A 12,427-nucleotide genomic window follows, 5' to 3' on the forward strand; every position below is an offset into this window, starting at 1 on the left:
CCCCACAGAAAGACCCACACGGAGTTAATCTCACCAGTTTTATATTTGCCGTTACCCACAGCAATCCCATCACATTATCCCCTAGTCCCCAGAGCCGCCCCCGCCACCAGCCCTGTGACCTCGTAGCCCAGAGGTGGGCTAGTCAGCAAGCAGCATCCCCTCCCCTCCCTGGGGTCCACAGAGAAGGCCCCCTCCCTTCCCAGCCCTCACACTAGCTGCTGAGGCCGGTTGCCCCTCCTGCTTTCCCACAATAGATCTTTCTATGTACAGCCACGTTTATACAGGCACTGCTTCCCCCCACCCAGCCCTCCTTCCCCAGCACCTCCCAATGGGAGTCTGGACCCCTCCCACCTCCCGGTCGGAGGTCGACACGGGTCCCTCCCGAAACATTACCCAGTACATACCACTGGACAGCTCCGCAGGCCCCCGGGCACCTCTCCAGGAGGGGGACTGAAGACTAAGAGCGAGGGCCCCCGCGGGCCCCGGGGGCACGCACCCTGGGGGCGGGCCCGGGTGGAAGGGGCGGGGGCGGAGGCGGGGCCGGCCCGGGCGGAGCCGCTACTTGACGTTGAACACCATAAGCGGCCGCTCCTCCCGGCGCTGCCAAGGGCTCTTCTTGTCGCCCGCCTCGTCGCCCACCTCCGCCCCCAGCTCGTCCTCCGGGCTGGTGAGCGAGTCGCGCCGCAGCTCGCTGGCGCTGCTGCGGGAACTGTCCCCGCGGCTGCGGCCCCGACCCCGGGGTACCGTGGCCGCCCGGCCCTCGGGCGCCGCCACTTCGTCCAGCAGCGGCGTCAGCGAGTTGTCCTCGGGGGAGCAGAGGCCCGTGCGGCTCTCGCTGCTGCTCGGCTCCGTGTCCTCGCTGAGCGCCAGGCGCGGGGGCGCGGGAGGCGGCGGCGGCGGCGGGGGTGGCGGCGGGGCGGCGGACGGGGTCCGCTCCCGCTCCTCGCGCAGGGGCCGCCGGCGCGCAGGCCGCGCCTCGTGGACGTCGACGCCCGAGTCCAGGCTGGCGTCGGTGCTGCGACCGCCCCCGCCCGCCTGCAGGTCGATGTAGGAGTGGCGCACTTGCGAGTTGGAGCGCCCGTCCAGGGACACAAACCAGGCGCGCGGGTGAGGCTTCACGCCCAGTTCGAGCAGCTTCTTCTCGGTCAGCGCCTGCAGCTCCCCGTTGAGCTGCGCCATGGTGGACTCGTTGAACAGCACCGGGATGGTGACCGAGCCACTGACCGGCGCCGAGCGCCCGCCCCCCCAGCCCTCGCCGCCGCCGCCGCCCCCGCCGCCCTCGCCGCCCGCGCTCGAGTGGCCCTGCATCAGCGGGCGCTGGGGGTCGGGCGGGGGGAAAGGGCGCGCGGGGCCGGGGCCCGTGCCCTCGGGCGGGGCTGGCTCGTCGCCCGCCCCCGCTGCGCCCGCCTCGCCGCCGAGGCGTACGTAGTGCGCGGGAATCACCAGGGTGGGCATGACGTTGCGGTAGACGCTGTCCTTGAGGTGGTCGATGGAGCCGCAGAAGATGAGCTGCCCGGCCTGGCTGAGCGACGGCGGCCGCGCCAGCTGGTCCACCGACTGCGACAGGAGGAAGTCGGGGGGCTTGCTCTCGGCTGCTCCCTTGTGACCCAGGTAGTGCTCGAAGGGCGGCGGCGGAGAGGGCGGCTCCTGCAGGAAGGCGGGGGTCGCCGAGCCCCCCCGCCGGTACTCCTCTAGGCCTGGCTCCAGCCCGCCGGGACCCTCGACGGAGCGGGCGCCCTTGAGCCCCGCGCCCTCGCCCCCGCGGGCGCCCCCAGGCTCGGCTGCCGGGCGGCTGGCGGAGCGCGGCTTGGCGCGGAAGAAGTCGTCCCGGGAGGCGGCCAAGTCCCGAGAGCTGGAGAAGGCCGAATGCAGGGGGCCTGGGGGCGGAGCCTCAGGGTCTCCCGACGAGGCGGGCTCCAAGGGTCCCCCACAAATGAGGTGGAGCTGGGACATCGAGGTGGCCTGGTCTCGTTTGTTACCATCAGAGGGCCCGGACAGCTGCAGCTTGCGGTGCTGTTGCCTCGGCTTCAGGCAGCGTCTCCTGGAAGGTATTGGGGGCGGGACCTCAGGACCTCAGGAAAGCGTTGGGAGCCTGAGCTGCTCCCTCACCCCATATTTGCAAGGCGAGGGTTGAATATAGTTGGAGGGGTGGGGAGAATGCCTGAGACTCAGGAGAAATGCTGGGGAACCCAGGTGGGCCTGGGGAGAGGTCTGTGGAAAGAGCTTGGGTGTCTGTGGGTGTCCTTCGCTTGTAGGAGGCGCTGTGGGAACCTTGGGGGAGCACGTAAGCCAACCAGGGCCACGTCTAGCCTGAGGCCTCCCTTTGGAGGGGCCTGGCCTGTGGGTCCTGCCTCCTCCCCTCCCCTCCCCCCCCCCCCCCCCCACGTCTCTTCAGCCACCAGTCTCTCAGGTCTGTGCATGTGCACTGGCGGTCCTTTCCTGTCAGTGCCTTGAAGACTGGAATTGTATTTTATGCATCTTTGGGGCCCAAGCGCCCAGCCCAACACTAGGCACAGAGCAGGCTTCTGTCCGCATGGGATGAGGGGAGGTTGGGGGATTGGGAGGCACTCACCGGCAGTAGTAGATGAGCAGACACAGCAGAATGAGCACCAGCAGGGCCAGCGCTGCCAGGATGGTGAGCAGAAAGATGGTGTGGTAGGTGCCGATGTCCTGGATGCCTGATGTGATGGTGACCAGTCCTGTGCCAAGCAAGGGCTTAGCATTCCAGGCATGGACGCCCTTCCTGCCTTTCAGGAGTCTATGCTCCCAACCTCCCCTTCCCCCACTGCCCCCTGTCCCCACTGTCCCCCCATCTCTCACCAGTGGTGGGGGAAGCCATGGCAGCTGCCCAGTACCCCAGCTGGGGGGAAATGAAAGTCCAGTAGAGCTGCCGGCCTTCCTTCCGGATCACACCAGTGCCGTTGCGTACCCACAGCCCTGGAGAGACGGGAGTTTCATGAAACTCAATGCCACTCCCCACCCCCGCCCTGCCCCAGCTAAGTCCCACTTTCTTTCCCCAAACTCCAGCGGCTGCACCCCTTGAGGCACTCACCACTCTTGGGGTCGAACCTCCAGGCTGGAATGCTGGTGCCCGCCGTAAGGGCACGAGGCTCGGAGGGCACGGGCAGGGACAGGTGAATGGGGCCTGAGAGTGGCACTTCTGTTCCGTTGCCTGTTAGTAGGTGCACGCTGACAGCAGCCAGCGGCATCAGCTCCAGCCAGGAGCCATTGCCTGGGTGGGGGAAGGAGACACAAGGGCTGAGGGGTGAGTCCTGATGGGAGGAGGACATCCCTTCCATGCTGACACCCAGCATACCTGAGCTGGAGGCCTCGGTGCCCAGGAAGGCAGGGAAAGCACGCATTTCCTGCTGGGTGCTGGCGGGTGTGAGCGAGGCCCAGAGCTGGCTGTAGGTAGAGCTGACCGGCAGGCGGGCAGCCCGGCGCTGGAACTGCACCCACGGCTGGGAGCGGGCACCTGGATGGAGAGGGGGGCCTCCTGTGGATTGGCCAGGGACAAGGTTCCCCAGGGACCAGAGCAGAAAGCAAGTATCCGAGGAGAAGGGAGCTATTGGGTCAGGCCACTTGGGAAGGTCAGGGAGGGTTGTGACTTGGGGAGAGAACTGGGCATTCATAGAACGTTAACCTGGAAAGGAAAAAGGACACGGACCTGAAATCTAGTCCTAGCTGTGTGACCCTGAGCGAGTTACTTGCTCTCTCTGAAACACTATTTCCTCATTAACCCATAAAATGCTGAGGTTCAGGTCCTCAAACAGTTACTATTGACTACTGTGTGGCAACACTGTGCTAGGTGCTAGAGATACAAAGTTGAATAAAACACAATCCGCAATTCCCTGCCTTCAAGTTCACAGTCTTGTGCAGCACTGTCCATTTTGGTACCCATTAGAACTTTCTGCTGTGTTGGATGGAAATGTTCTCTGTGCTGCCCATTACAGTCCCCATTAGAGACACATGGCTATTAAGCACTTGAAAGGTGGCTAGTGTGACTGAGAAACTGGATTCATTTTTCATTTTTTTTAATTTAATGAATTTTTAATCTATTTAAAGAGCCACATGTGGCTACTGACCACTACATTACACAGCTTAGGTCGTGTGTGTGTGTGTGTGTGTGTGTGTGCACGCGCGCGCGTCTGTCTGTCTGCCTGCCTGTTTTGGGGTGGAGGGGGCGTATAAACAATTCCAGTACAGTGTGGTCGTCGCTAACACTTATTAAGCTTTAAGATATACTGGACACTGTTCTAATCAGTGTTAACCCCTATGATTAGTACAACAGCCCCTGAAGTAGGTGCTTTCATTATCAACCCTGTTGTATACATGCAGAAATGGAGGCAGGAGAAGTTTAGTGACTTGCCCAAGGTCACAATCCTGGAGCCTAACTGAAGCCCAGGAAGCCTGGTGCCAGCCCAACTTCTCAGCCCCTTAACATCATACCTTGCTATTAAAATACGGTACAAAGGCCACTCGGCCCACCCAGCTGGGGTAGGTCCTGTGGAGTCTTGCGTGGTGAGTAAGACTCCACCAGGAAATAGGATATAAAGGGGGCTCCAGGAAAACGGACAAGAGAAAGGCCCAGAGGCATGGGGCAGTGTGCTGGCTGGGGACCCCAGGTGACTGAGTGGCACGTAGGCCCCACAGGGCACAGTCAGCTTTGTGAAGGACTTGAGGCTTGACTTTGAAAGCAGTGGGAGCCATGGGAGGGCTGTAAACTAGGGGGCAACAAAGAGATAATTTGGCATTTTGTTATTTTTTAATTATTTTTTAAAGTAGACTCCACACCCAACATGGGCTTGAACTCACAACCTTGAGATCGAGAGTTGCATGCTCTACCGACTGAGCCAGCCAGATGCCCCTTGTGTGCATTTTACAAACCTCCAAAGACAGTTTTTAGGAGCCTCTGGTTCAGGACCAGGGAAATGAAGGTAAGCAAACAAGTAACTTGGGAACAAGGGCACAAGCTAAGAATATAAATTGGAGGGGGTGGGGGTGGGTGTCCTCTGTCTCCAAAATCCACTGTGGCTCCCTGGTACGAGCCAGATCAACCAGTCTGCACCAGGCACGCCACCTGCAGAGCCAGACCAGAGCATTCCCTGCACCCTCACTGTCCACTTCTGCCCCTGCATCTGGATTCCTCTCCAGTGAGGGCGCCTCCTTGCTCCCCCTTCAACTCCCAAGCCCACATGGTCCATAGCTCCCGTCCCCAAATTCTCTTGCCCTGCTACACTCACAGGGTAGAGTTGTCTCAATACTAAGGGCGGCTGCCCTCTACTCCATGGCTCTACCTGCTTTGTAATTAGTTCAGGGTTCGCAGGGATCTGTTTGTCTTCCTACTTGTCTGTGAACTCCACAAGGCAGGGAGCGGGTTCTTTCTTCCCATTGTTCCCCAGCACCAGACACAATGCCTGGCGCAGCACAGAGACTGAAGCCGTGAGTAGACAGGTACCACTGTGGGATTTCTCCAGGCCTTGCACTTGACAGTTGTCCAATAGCTATGGAATGACCCCCTCGCAGCCTTCTAACATAACCAAGCACCCAGTAGGTGCACAAGAAGTACATGTAGATCCACCAGTGAAACAGGTGGCAGGGAGTGGGGATTCTAATAGTAGGAGTAGAGGGAGAATAGAAATCACGAGAAGCCCCAATAGTAATAAACATTTATTGACCACCTTCTGTGCTGGTTTTTTTTTTTTTTTTGCATGTTTGATGATATTTAATCCTTACTTCAATCTGATCACATAGATACTATCAATATCCACATCTTACAGAGGAACAAACTAAGGCTCAGAGAGGTTAAGGGACTTGCTCAAGGGCATCCAGCTAATCTGTGGAAGAGTGGAGCTCTCTACACCCAGGTCAGGGGGGGAGGAAGAGGAGCTGGTATGAGGTAGGGGGGAAAGAGGAGCCTTACCAGGAGAGCCCAAGAGGATGTGCACCAGGTCCTCATAGAGGATGAGGGTGGCCGGCCGCTCGGGAAGCAGGTAGAGGCTGACTGATGCATACACTGTGGGAGGGGTGGCCAGTCAGCACCAGAGAAAGCTCCCCCCAAACCCCAAGGCCGGGCACTCCTTCCATCTGAATCCCAGTGACTTCATCTTCCTTCAGCCCCCTCTGTGTACCCCTGCCCGGGCAGCAGCTGCTGGAAAGTCTGCCCCCTCCACCCCCGGGGACTATTTTGGGAAGGGGCTGATGGGGTCAGCTGCTGCCCACCCCCCCTCCACCTGCCCCTGCACTCACAGGGCAGCTTGTCAACACGCCAGGGCACAGAGTTGGTGAGAAAGCCAGGGCGAGCAGCAGTGACCAGCACCCAGGTGCCCAAACGGTAGCTGAGGGGCAGTATGGCCACGCCCTCGGAGTCCGTGGTGCCAGCGGCAAGCAGCATCCGGTTCCCAAACACATCCACTGAGGCCCGGGCCAAGGGCACCAGCTCCCCGCTCACATACACCTGCACCTTGATCAGGATCTCTGTGGGGTGAGGAGAGTGAGGAGGAACGGGGGGAAAAAGAACTGGAGGGAGCCCCAAGATCAGAGGAGGGGGCTGTGGGTTAGAAGCAGCTTTGGGGTCCAGGTGAGACAAGGTTTCCTAAGAGTCGGCATTGGTAGGGCCCTCATTTAAACCTCACACCAGCCTGTGAGGTAGGGGGTGCTAACACATGCACTTTTTCCACATTTTAACATTTCTGAACTCAGATTATGCCTATGATTGATGATGTCATAATTACAATTGGCAGCATTTTTTCTTTTCTTACTGGCACATGAAATAATGGTGCATCTTACGGTCAATGATGTATTAGATTCCATCAAATATGTTCTTAGTCCATTTTACAGATTAAGAGGCTGAGACTCAAAGTTTAGACACTTGCATTGCAGTTAACGGGAGACCTGGGATCCACACCTGGAAGTATGACTCTAGACCCAAATTCTTAACCACTGGACCCTATGGGGCACGTGTCAGGGAGGGGAGAGGGATGAGGGCTGAGAAAGGAGGACTAAGCAGAAGACCAAGGGTCTGCAGATGGAGAGGAGAGAGACCAAGATTCAGCCAATGAGAAGGGGAGGGAGGGAGGCTGGGTCAGAGTTTTGGTTCTGAAGAGAAAGCTGAGAAAGGGGACACTAGGGAGCTGGTCATTCCCCTCATTCATTCTCTTCCCAGAATCCTTTGCACAAGCTTGTTTCCTTTCAGATTTAGGGACTCACCCCAAGCCCTAAGCCCAACCGAGTACCTCCCTAACCCCTCCCCCTCACAAGTACTGCCTGCCCCCTCCCAACTGGTCAGCTACAAGTCAGTCACCATGGCAACGCCCTCATTCCTCCCAGGAGATGGGCAGAGAGCTGGGGCCCTGGCAAGGGGAAAGAGATCTGGGGGGGGGGCTGACCCAGGCCCAAGGGAAACTGGTGTGGAGAGGGCTGAGAAGGGAAGTCCAAGTTTTTTGCTTTCCAGCCACCTCTGCCCCTGGACCCAGGACAGCTTGTCCAGGGTGGGCCTGCAGGTGTCCTGAGCTCAGACAGAGTGACCGGTAGGGACCAGGCCTGGAGTTGTCGTCATGGACTCCCCAGGCAGCCTCTCTGATCCGTATTACCATCTACCTCTCTCCACTCAACAAGGTCCCTCCCTCAAGAACATACCTCACCCCTACCTTGCTGCTAATAATGGGAGGAGGTTTCCATACCTAGAAAGGTACAGAGGCCTCATTGCAGGGCCCAGAAGATGGGTGGGGAGTGGGTTAGGTGCTGGAGAGTCCAACCTAGGAGAGTCCAAGTGCCCTGGAAGCTCGGGGCAGCAGGGCATGGGGAGGTAAGGGGCACTCATGGGTGGAGCCTGACACTCAACAGTGACAGGTGTCTTATCTCAGGCTTCCAACCCCAAGGCCAGCGACACGCCTGGCCCTGGCATCCCATCCAGCTGTTCTCCTGAACCCACCTCCCTCACCCCTCCCAGGCCAAAGCCCAACTTGGCAGGGTGGGTGCACACACTTGACTCTTGCCTACTCTGCTTTTCCCAGGAGCTGACAGTTTCCCTGCCCCTCCTCCACTACCACTCAGGAGGAATTCTGAGAAGCCAGAGGGGCTTGGCTACTCCCCACCCCTACCCCCGGCTAGGAGCAGCTGGATAGAGCAGCTGGGAAGAAGGGACCCAGGAGTCTGGAATATGGTCATTTGAGGGAATGCTTTGGGTTCTAAGGGCCAGAGCCTCAGATGAGGGGAAGGGGCCCAAGGAACACGACGGGGGTGGGTGGGTAGGCCTGAAGGAGACATTGGTGGGAAGGGGTGGGCAGGTGCCTAGCAGATTCTCTTCCCGCTTCCCCTCAACCTGGGCTCTCAGCCAGTGGCCTGGGAGAGCCCTCTATCCTGGCTCTATTCCAGCCAATGCCCTGGGCCCCCTCCCCTGGGGTACAGGACTTGAAGGAGAGGCTTCTTGAGAAGCCAGGGCCCCTTCCTATCCATCAAACCCTCCTCTCCTCCCGCAGAGAGCAGGGAAGACTGAGGCCAGAGGTGAGCCTTCCCCATTTCTCAAGCTTGGCATTCCATACAGTATCCGCCTCTCCAGGCTTCAGCCCTGCCTCATTCCAGGAGGAAATCCGACCCCCTGCCTTCATCCGGACCCCACTTCCCTCATCCAGACGCCCCCCCCACCCCCCGTTTTTCCTGTCAGCTCCTTGGTGGGGAGATGAGAAATGGAGAGCACCGTTTCGGGCAGGGACGGGGCCCAGAGGCGATAGAGGGAACAGTAGCTGGGGTGGTGGGGCAGGAGGCTGGAAGGTGGGCGCAGGGCTGGAGTGGGCGAGGCCCGGAGAACCCAGGCGTCGGTAGGGAGTCGTGGTCTAGCTCTCCCACCCTCTCCCGCTGCAGGAGACCACCCCACCCCCCACCTCACACACCCACCTGGGCCCGTGAGGCGCCGGGAGGCTCTCCTCCACCGCGATGGAGAGGTTAGATGAGGAGGGGTGACCTGGGGGAGGGCTGGGGATAGGAGTGGGCCGGAGGCCTGCTGGACGGGAACCCAGGCACCTGCCCTCCTAGCCGGCACAGCCCACAGCCAGCTAGCCAGCTCAGCATGGCTCCGCCACCACAGCCCTGCCATGCGCTTTGGCTGGGAATCACCGCGTACCCCTTTTTCCAGATCCCCCCAAACTGCATGCCCTCCCCCCTCAAGGTTTGACAGCGTTTCTTTGGTACATCCCCAATTCTGAACCTGGGGGGCCGGCCGGGGGCTGTCAGGCTCCAGAGCGAAGAACCCCATTCGAGCAGTCAATCCGCCCACCGCCTCACCCACTCCCCCTTCTCCCCTCCCCCCTTCCAACCCAGCTCCAGGCGCCCAGCCCCCGTCCGGGTCCAAGGTGGCAGCCGATGCTGGCGCCCCCACCCAGCCCGCGTCAGGAGCGAGGAACCCGCAGGGGGCTGCAGAGCGGGCGCCCGCCCCAGCCCGCCCCTGGGCGGGTGTCTTCGGTAGACAATGGCTCAGGCAGCAGCGCCTCGCGGACCAGGAGAGAGAAAAACAAGGCGAGAGGGGGAGGCGGCGCGGAGCCTGGGGACCCCCGCTCTCCCCATTGTGTCTCCCCGAGACCCCCGCCCTGGCAGTCTCCCTCTCCCTTCCTCCTCTCCCCCGTAAGCGCCGACCCGAAGTCGCCTGGCTCCCCCCACCCAAACCCACGGAACAGAGTACCCCCCCAATTCACGAGCGCCGCGAAGAGGGGGCTGGCGGGCGGGGGCCCGATGGAGGGGGCGCAGGCCCGCGATCGCTGCCCCTCCTGGCCGAGACTCACCCTGCGGGCTGGGGGGCTCCGGCGGCGACTTGCCGGGAGCCCGGGAGGCGCCGCCGAGCAGCAGCCCCAGCAGCGGCAGCAGCCGCGCGAGGACGCTGGGGCCACTCGGCGGCGGCATCGCGGGGCTCGGCGGGGCCCTAGCGGCCCATGGCTCCCGCCCGGCCCCGCTCGGCCGGCCCCGCTCAGCCCCAGCTCTGCGCCGCGCCGCGCCGCTCGGGCTCCCGCTCTGGCTGCGGCGGCCGCTCAGCACGATTGTCTCCGCCCGGAGCCGCCGCCAGCGCCCCCTGCAGGCGGCGCCCCACCCCGCGGGCCTGGGGCACCGCCCCCTCACCGCCCAGCTCCGCACGCCGCCCGCCCGCCCTGCCCGCCCTCCGCTCACCCTGCAGCCCCGACCCCGCGCTCCCAGACCCAGAGCTGCAAGGGAGTGCAACGAAGAGGGTCCAATCACCCGGGTTCTTGGAGGTCCAGAGCCCTTGAAATTTGGTGCAAAATTTGGGAGGGAGAAAGGCTCACCACACACTCAAAGAGGTGAGACCGTCACGAGTGTTTCCAAAAAGTGTAGAAACTGCCCAGTTCTACCTGCACAAACACCCACGCAATGGGAATCAGTCAGTCCTGGTCTCTAGCTTCTGCCTGTTGAGCCATGAGCAAGTTACTTCGCCTCTGGTCCTCAGCCTTCCTTTAAAGTGAGAATTGTAATAATCTCTACCTCGTGTGGCTGTTGTTATGATTAATTGAGATAATGATATAAAGGATCTAGCATATGCTTGACGAGGAAGGGCGCGATAATGGTGCTATTGTTGGCCCAGGGTGAAGTGGAAGCTCACCTCCACTCAGATAAGATCCACCGTTGGGCAGTCATAATGCTTAGGAATTTCTTCTAGAGGTGCAAGCAGTTTCTCTCTGGGAATCACCACTGGTTCATGTATGGCAGTCTTTTCCTTCTTCCTTAGCTACATTTGAACCTCACATTTGAAGCCTTCCCTAGCCTCACAGCCAAGCTCTCTTTTTTTCCAGCTTCTGGTTGTCATCATTATGTAGTTTCTGGGTGGCCAAATCCTCACTAATCTGGTATCCCTCTCTTGGTTTTCTCTGATTTTCACCTTCTCCTTCTCACAGTGTGGTGTCCCAAAAGGGATTGGATACTTAGAGCAAGGACATTGTCCCCCAGAGGACAACAGGATTCTCTCCTCACTGGGTCTCCTAGTTGATCCTCTGACTTAAAGAACCTTGTTATGAGTTTGTGATACCAGATTCTTTTTTCCTTCCTCCTCCCTCCCTCCCTTCCTTCTTCCTTCCTTCCTTCCTTCCTTCCTTCCTTCCTTCCTTCCTTCCTTCCTTCCTCCCTTCCTTCCTTCCTCCCTTCCTCCTACCTTCTCTCCCTTCTCTTCTTTCATTCTTTTTTTCTTTTTCTTTTCTTGTTTCCCTCCTTTTGTCTCTCCCTCTCCCCCTTCCTCCCTCTTTCTCAGAAATTTCCATCTAACCAGATTTCCCAGTCTTCTTATGTAACCAATTTTTCACAACCTCAACACAGGATTTAGCATTCGTCCCTGGTGAGTTTCATCTTGTTGGTTTCCACCCAACTTTACAATCTGTCAAGGCTGCCTTGAATGGGCTTCAGTCACCCATTGTGCTGGGGCTCCCTCACAGCCAGCAGCCACCTGCGGGGTGGAGAGCAGCTTCCCTGCCTCCTTTCAGGGGTCTCATGACAATACCAGGCAGCTCAGAACCAGGATGGAGCTTGTAGAAGGAACAACCTTCTAGAGATCTTCTTCAGCTTTATCAAAATTCTTCAGTTTTAAATCCAGCTCACATTTCTGTCTTGCCAAACGCTTTGCTGGATCAAGATAAACTGTCTGGGCCCATCCAGTTGCAGTGGTGGAGTGGAGAGGGAGTCTGGCTGGTGTTGAAGGATCACAGCAGCTTAATCTTTTCCTAAGCAGTCACAGTCACCCAACTAAAAACCTGTTCTGGAACTTGCCATGCATGGATGTCAAATTGTTTTCTTTTCAACATTTACCTTTACCTATTTGGGTAAAATCAAATACCAGAAGTTCCTGTGAAGTAAGTCTGTTCATCAATGGCTTCCCCCAACACTTAGCATCTAGTCCAAAGTCCTACCCATGGCTGAAAGATGCTGCCTGCCTGCTCCCCAGCCCTGACCTCAACTGGACCCATGCCTGCCTCCAATCCATGGGCCTCCTTGCTTTTACTTAAACACATCAAGCTTGCTCCCACCTCAGGGCCTTTTCACTGGCTGCTCTTTCTGTCCAAAACATGTTATTCCTGTGCAGCCATTGTCTCTTTCATCCATCTCTCTCCTCACCTCATCGGAGAGGCCTTCCCTGACCACTCTACCTAAAATGGCAGCCCTCTCCCACAGAATTCTATCACAATCTCTTTACCTTTATTTTTACTCCCAGCACTGACCACCACTGACCATACATTTATTTACTTGTTTCCTCTTTACCCCGGGTTGAATGTAAATTCCAAAAGGGCAGGTACTTTGTTTTGTTCATTCCCCCATCTCAGCACTGGGAGAGCACTGGGCACATGGTAGGCACTCAATAAATATTTATTGAACCCATAAATCAACATGTTTCTCAGGACTCCTGGTGGACCCTGACAGCTATCCCTGGATTCCAGTCTCA

At 58.7% G+C, this 12,427-nt stretch overlaps 1 protein-coding gene across 2 annotated transcripts; it reads right to left on the reverse strand.

Annotated features, from left to right (window-relative positions):
* Positions 1 to 31: 31 nt before the first annotated feature.
* Positions 32 to 11,031, reverse strand: FAM171A2 (family with sequence similarity 171 member A2). 2 transcript variants are annotated; one of them, XM_027048989.2, is made up of 8 exons: positions 9,777 to 10,030; positions 6,250 to 6,477; positions 5,924 to 6,016; positions 3,317 to 3,475; positions 3,053 to 3,232; positions 2,821 to 2,937; positions 2,573 to 2,699; positions 32 to 2,041 (listed from the first exon to the last, which is right to left on the reverse strand). In XM_027048989.2, the coding sequence occupies exons 1-8, from the start codon at positions 9,892 to 9,894 to the stop codon at positions 559 to 561; spliced, it is 2,505 nt and encodes an 834-aa protein (XP_026904790.1). In that variant the 5' UTR covers positions 9,895 to 10,030; the 3' UTR covers positions 32 to 558. The 2 variants fall into 2 exon arrangements, with proteins under 2 accessions (XP_026904790.1, XP_053068184.1); XM_053212209.1 differs by lacking the exon at positions 9,777 to 10,030 and adding an exon at positions 10,604 to 11,031 and having other exon boundaries at positions 33 to 2,041.
* Between the last annotated feature and the right edge of the window lie 1,396 nt (positions 11,032 to 12,427).

Source organism: Acinonyx jubatus, chromosome E1 (genome assembly GCF_027475565.1).
Source record: "Acinonyx jubatus isolate Ajub_Pintada_27869175 chromosome E1, VMU_Ajub_asm_v1.0, whole genome shotgun sequence".
In the NCBI taxonomy this organism is placed as follows: Eukaryota; Metazoa; Chordata; class Mammalia; order Carnivora; family Felidae; genus Acinonyx; species Acinonyx jubatus.

Bases quoted from the DNA above. Each gene is read 5' to 3' on its own strand.
- FAM171A2 (XM_027048989.2), bottom strand. From the start codon at position 9,894: ATGCCGCCGCCGAGTGGCCCCAGCGTCCTCGCGCGGCTGCTGCCGCTG. The intron at 3,233-3,316 runs GTATGCTGGGTG...TCCCCCACCCAG, and splicing joins CACCGAGGCCTCCAGCTCAG to GCAATGGCTCCTGGCTGGAG. The intron at 2,938-3,052 runs GTGAGTGCCTCA...CCGTCTCTCCAG, and splicing joins GAGGTTCGACCCCAAGAGTG to GGCTGTGGGTACGCAACGGC.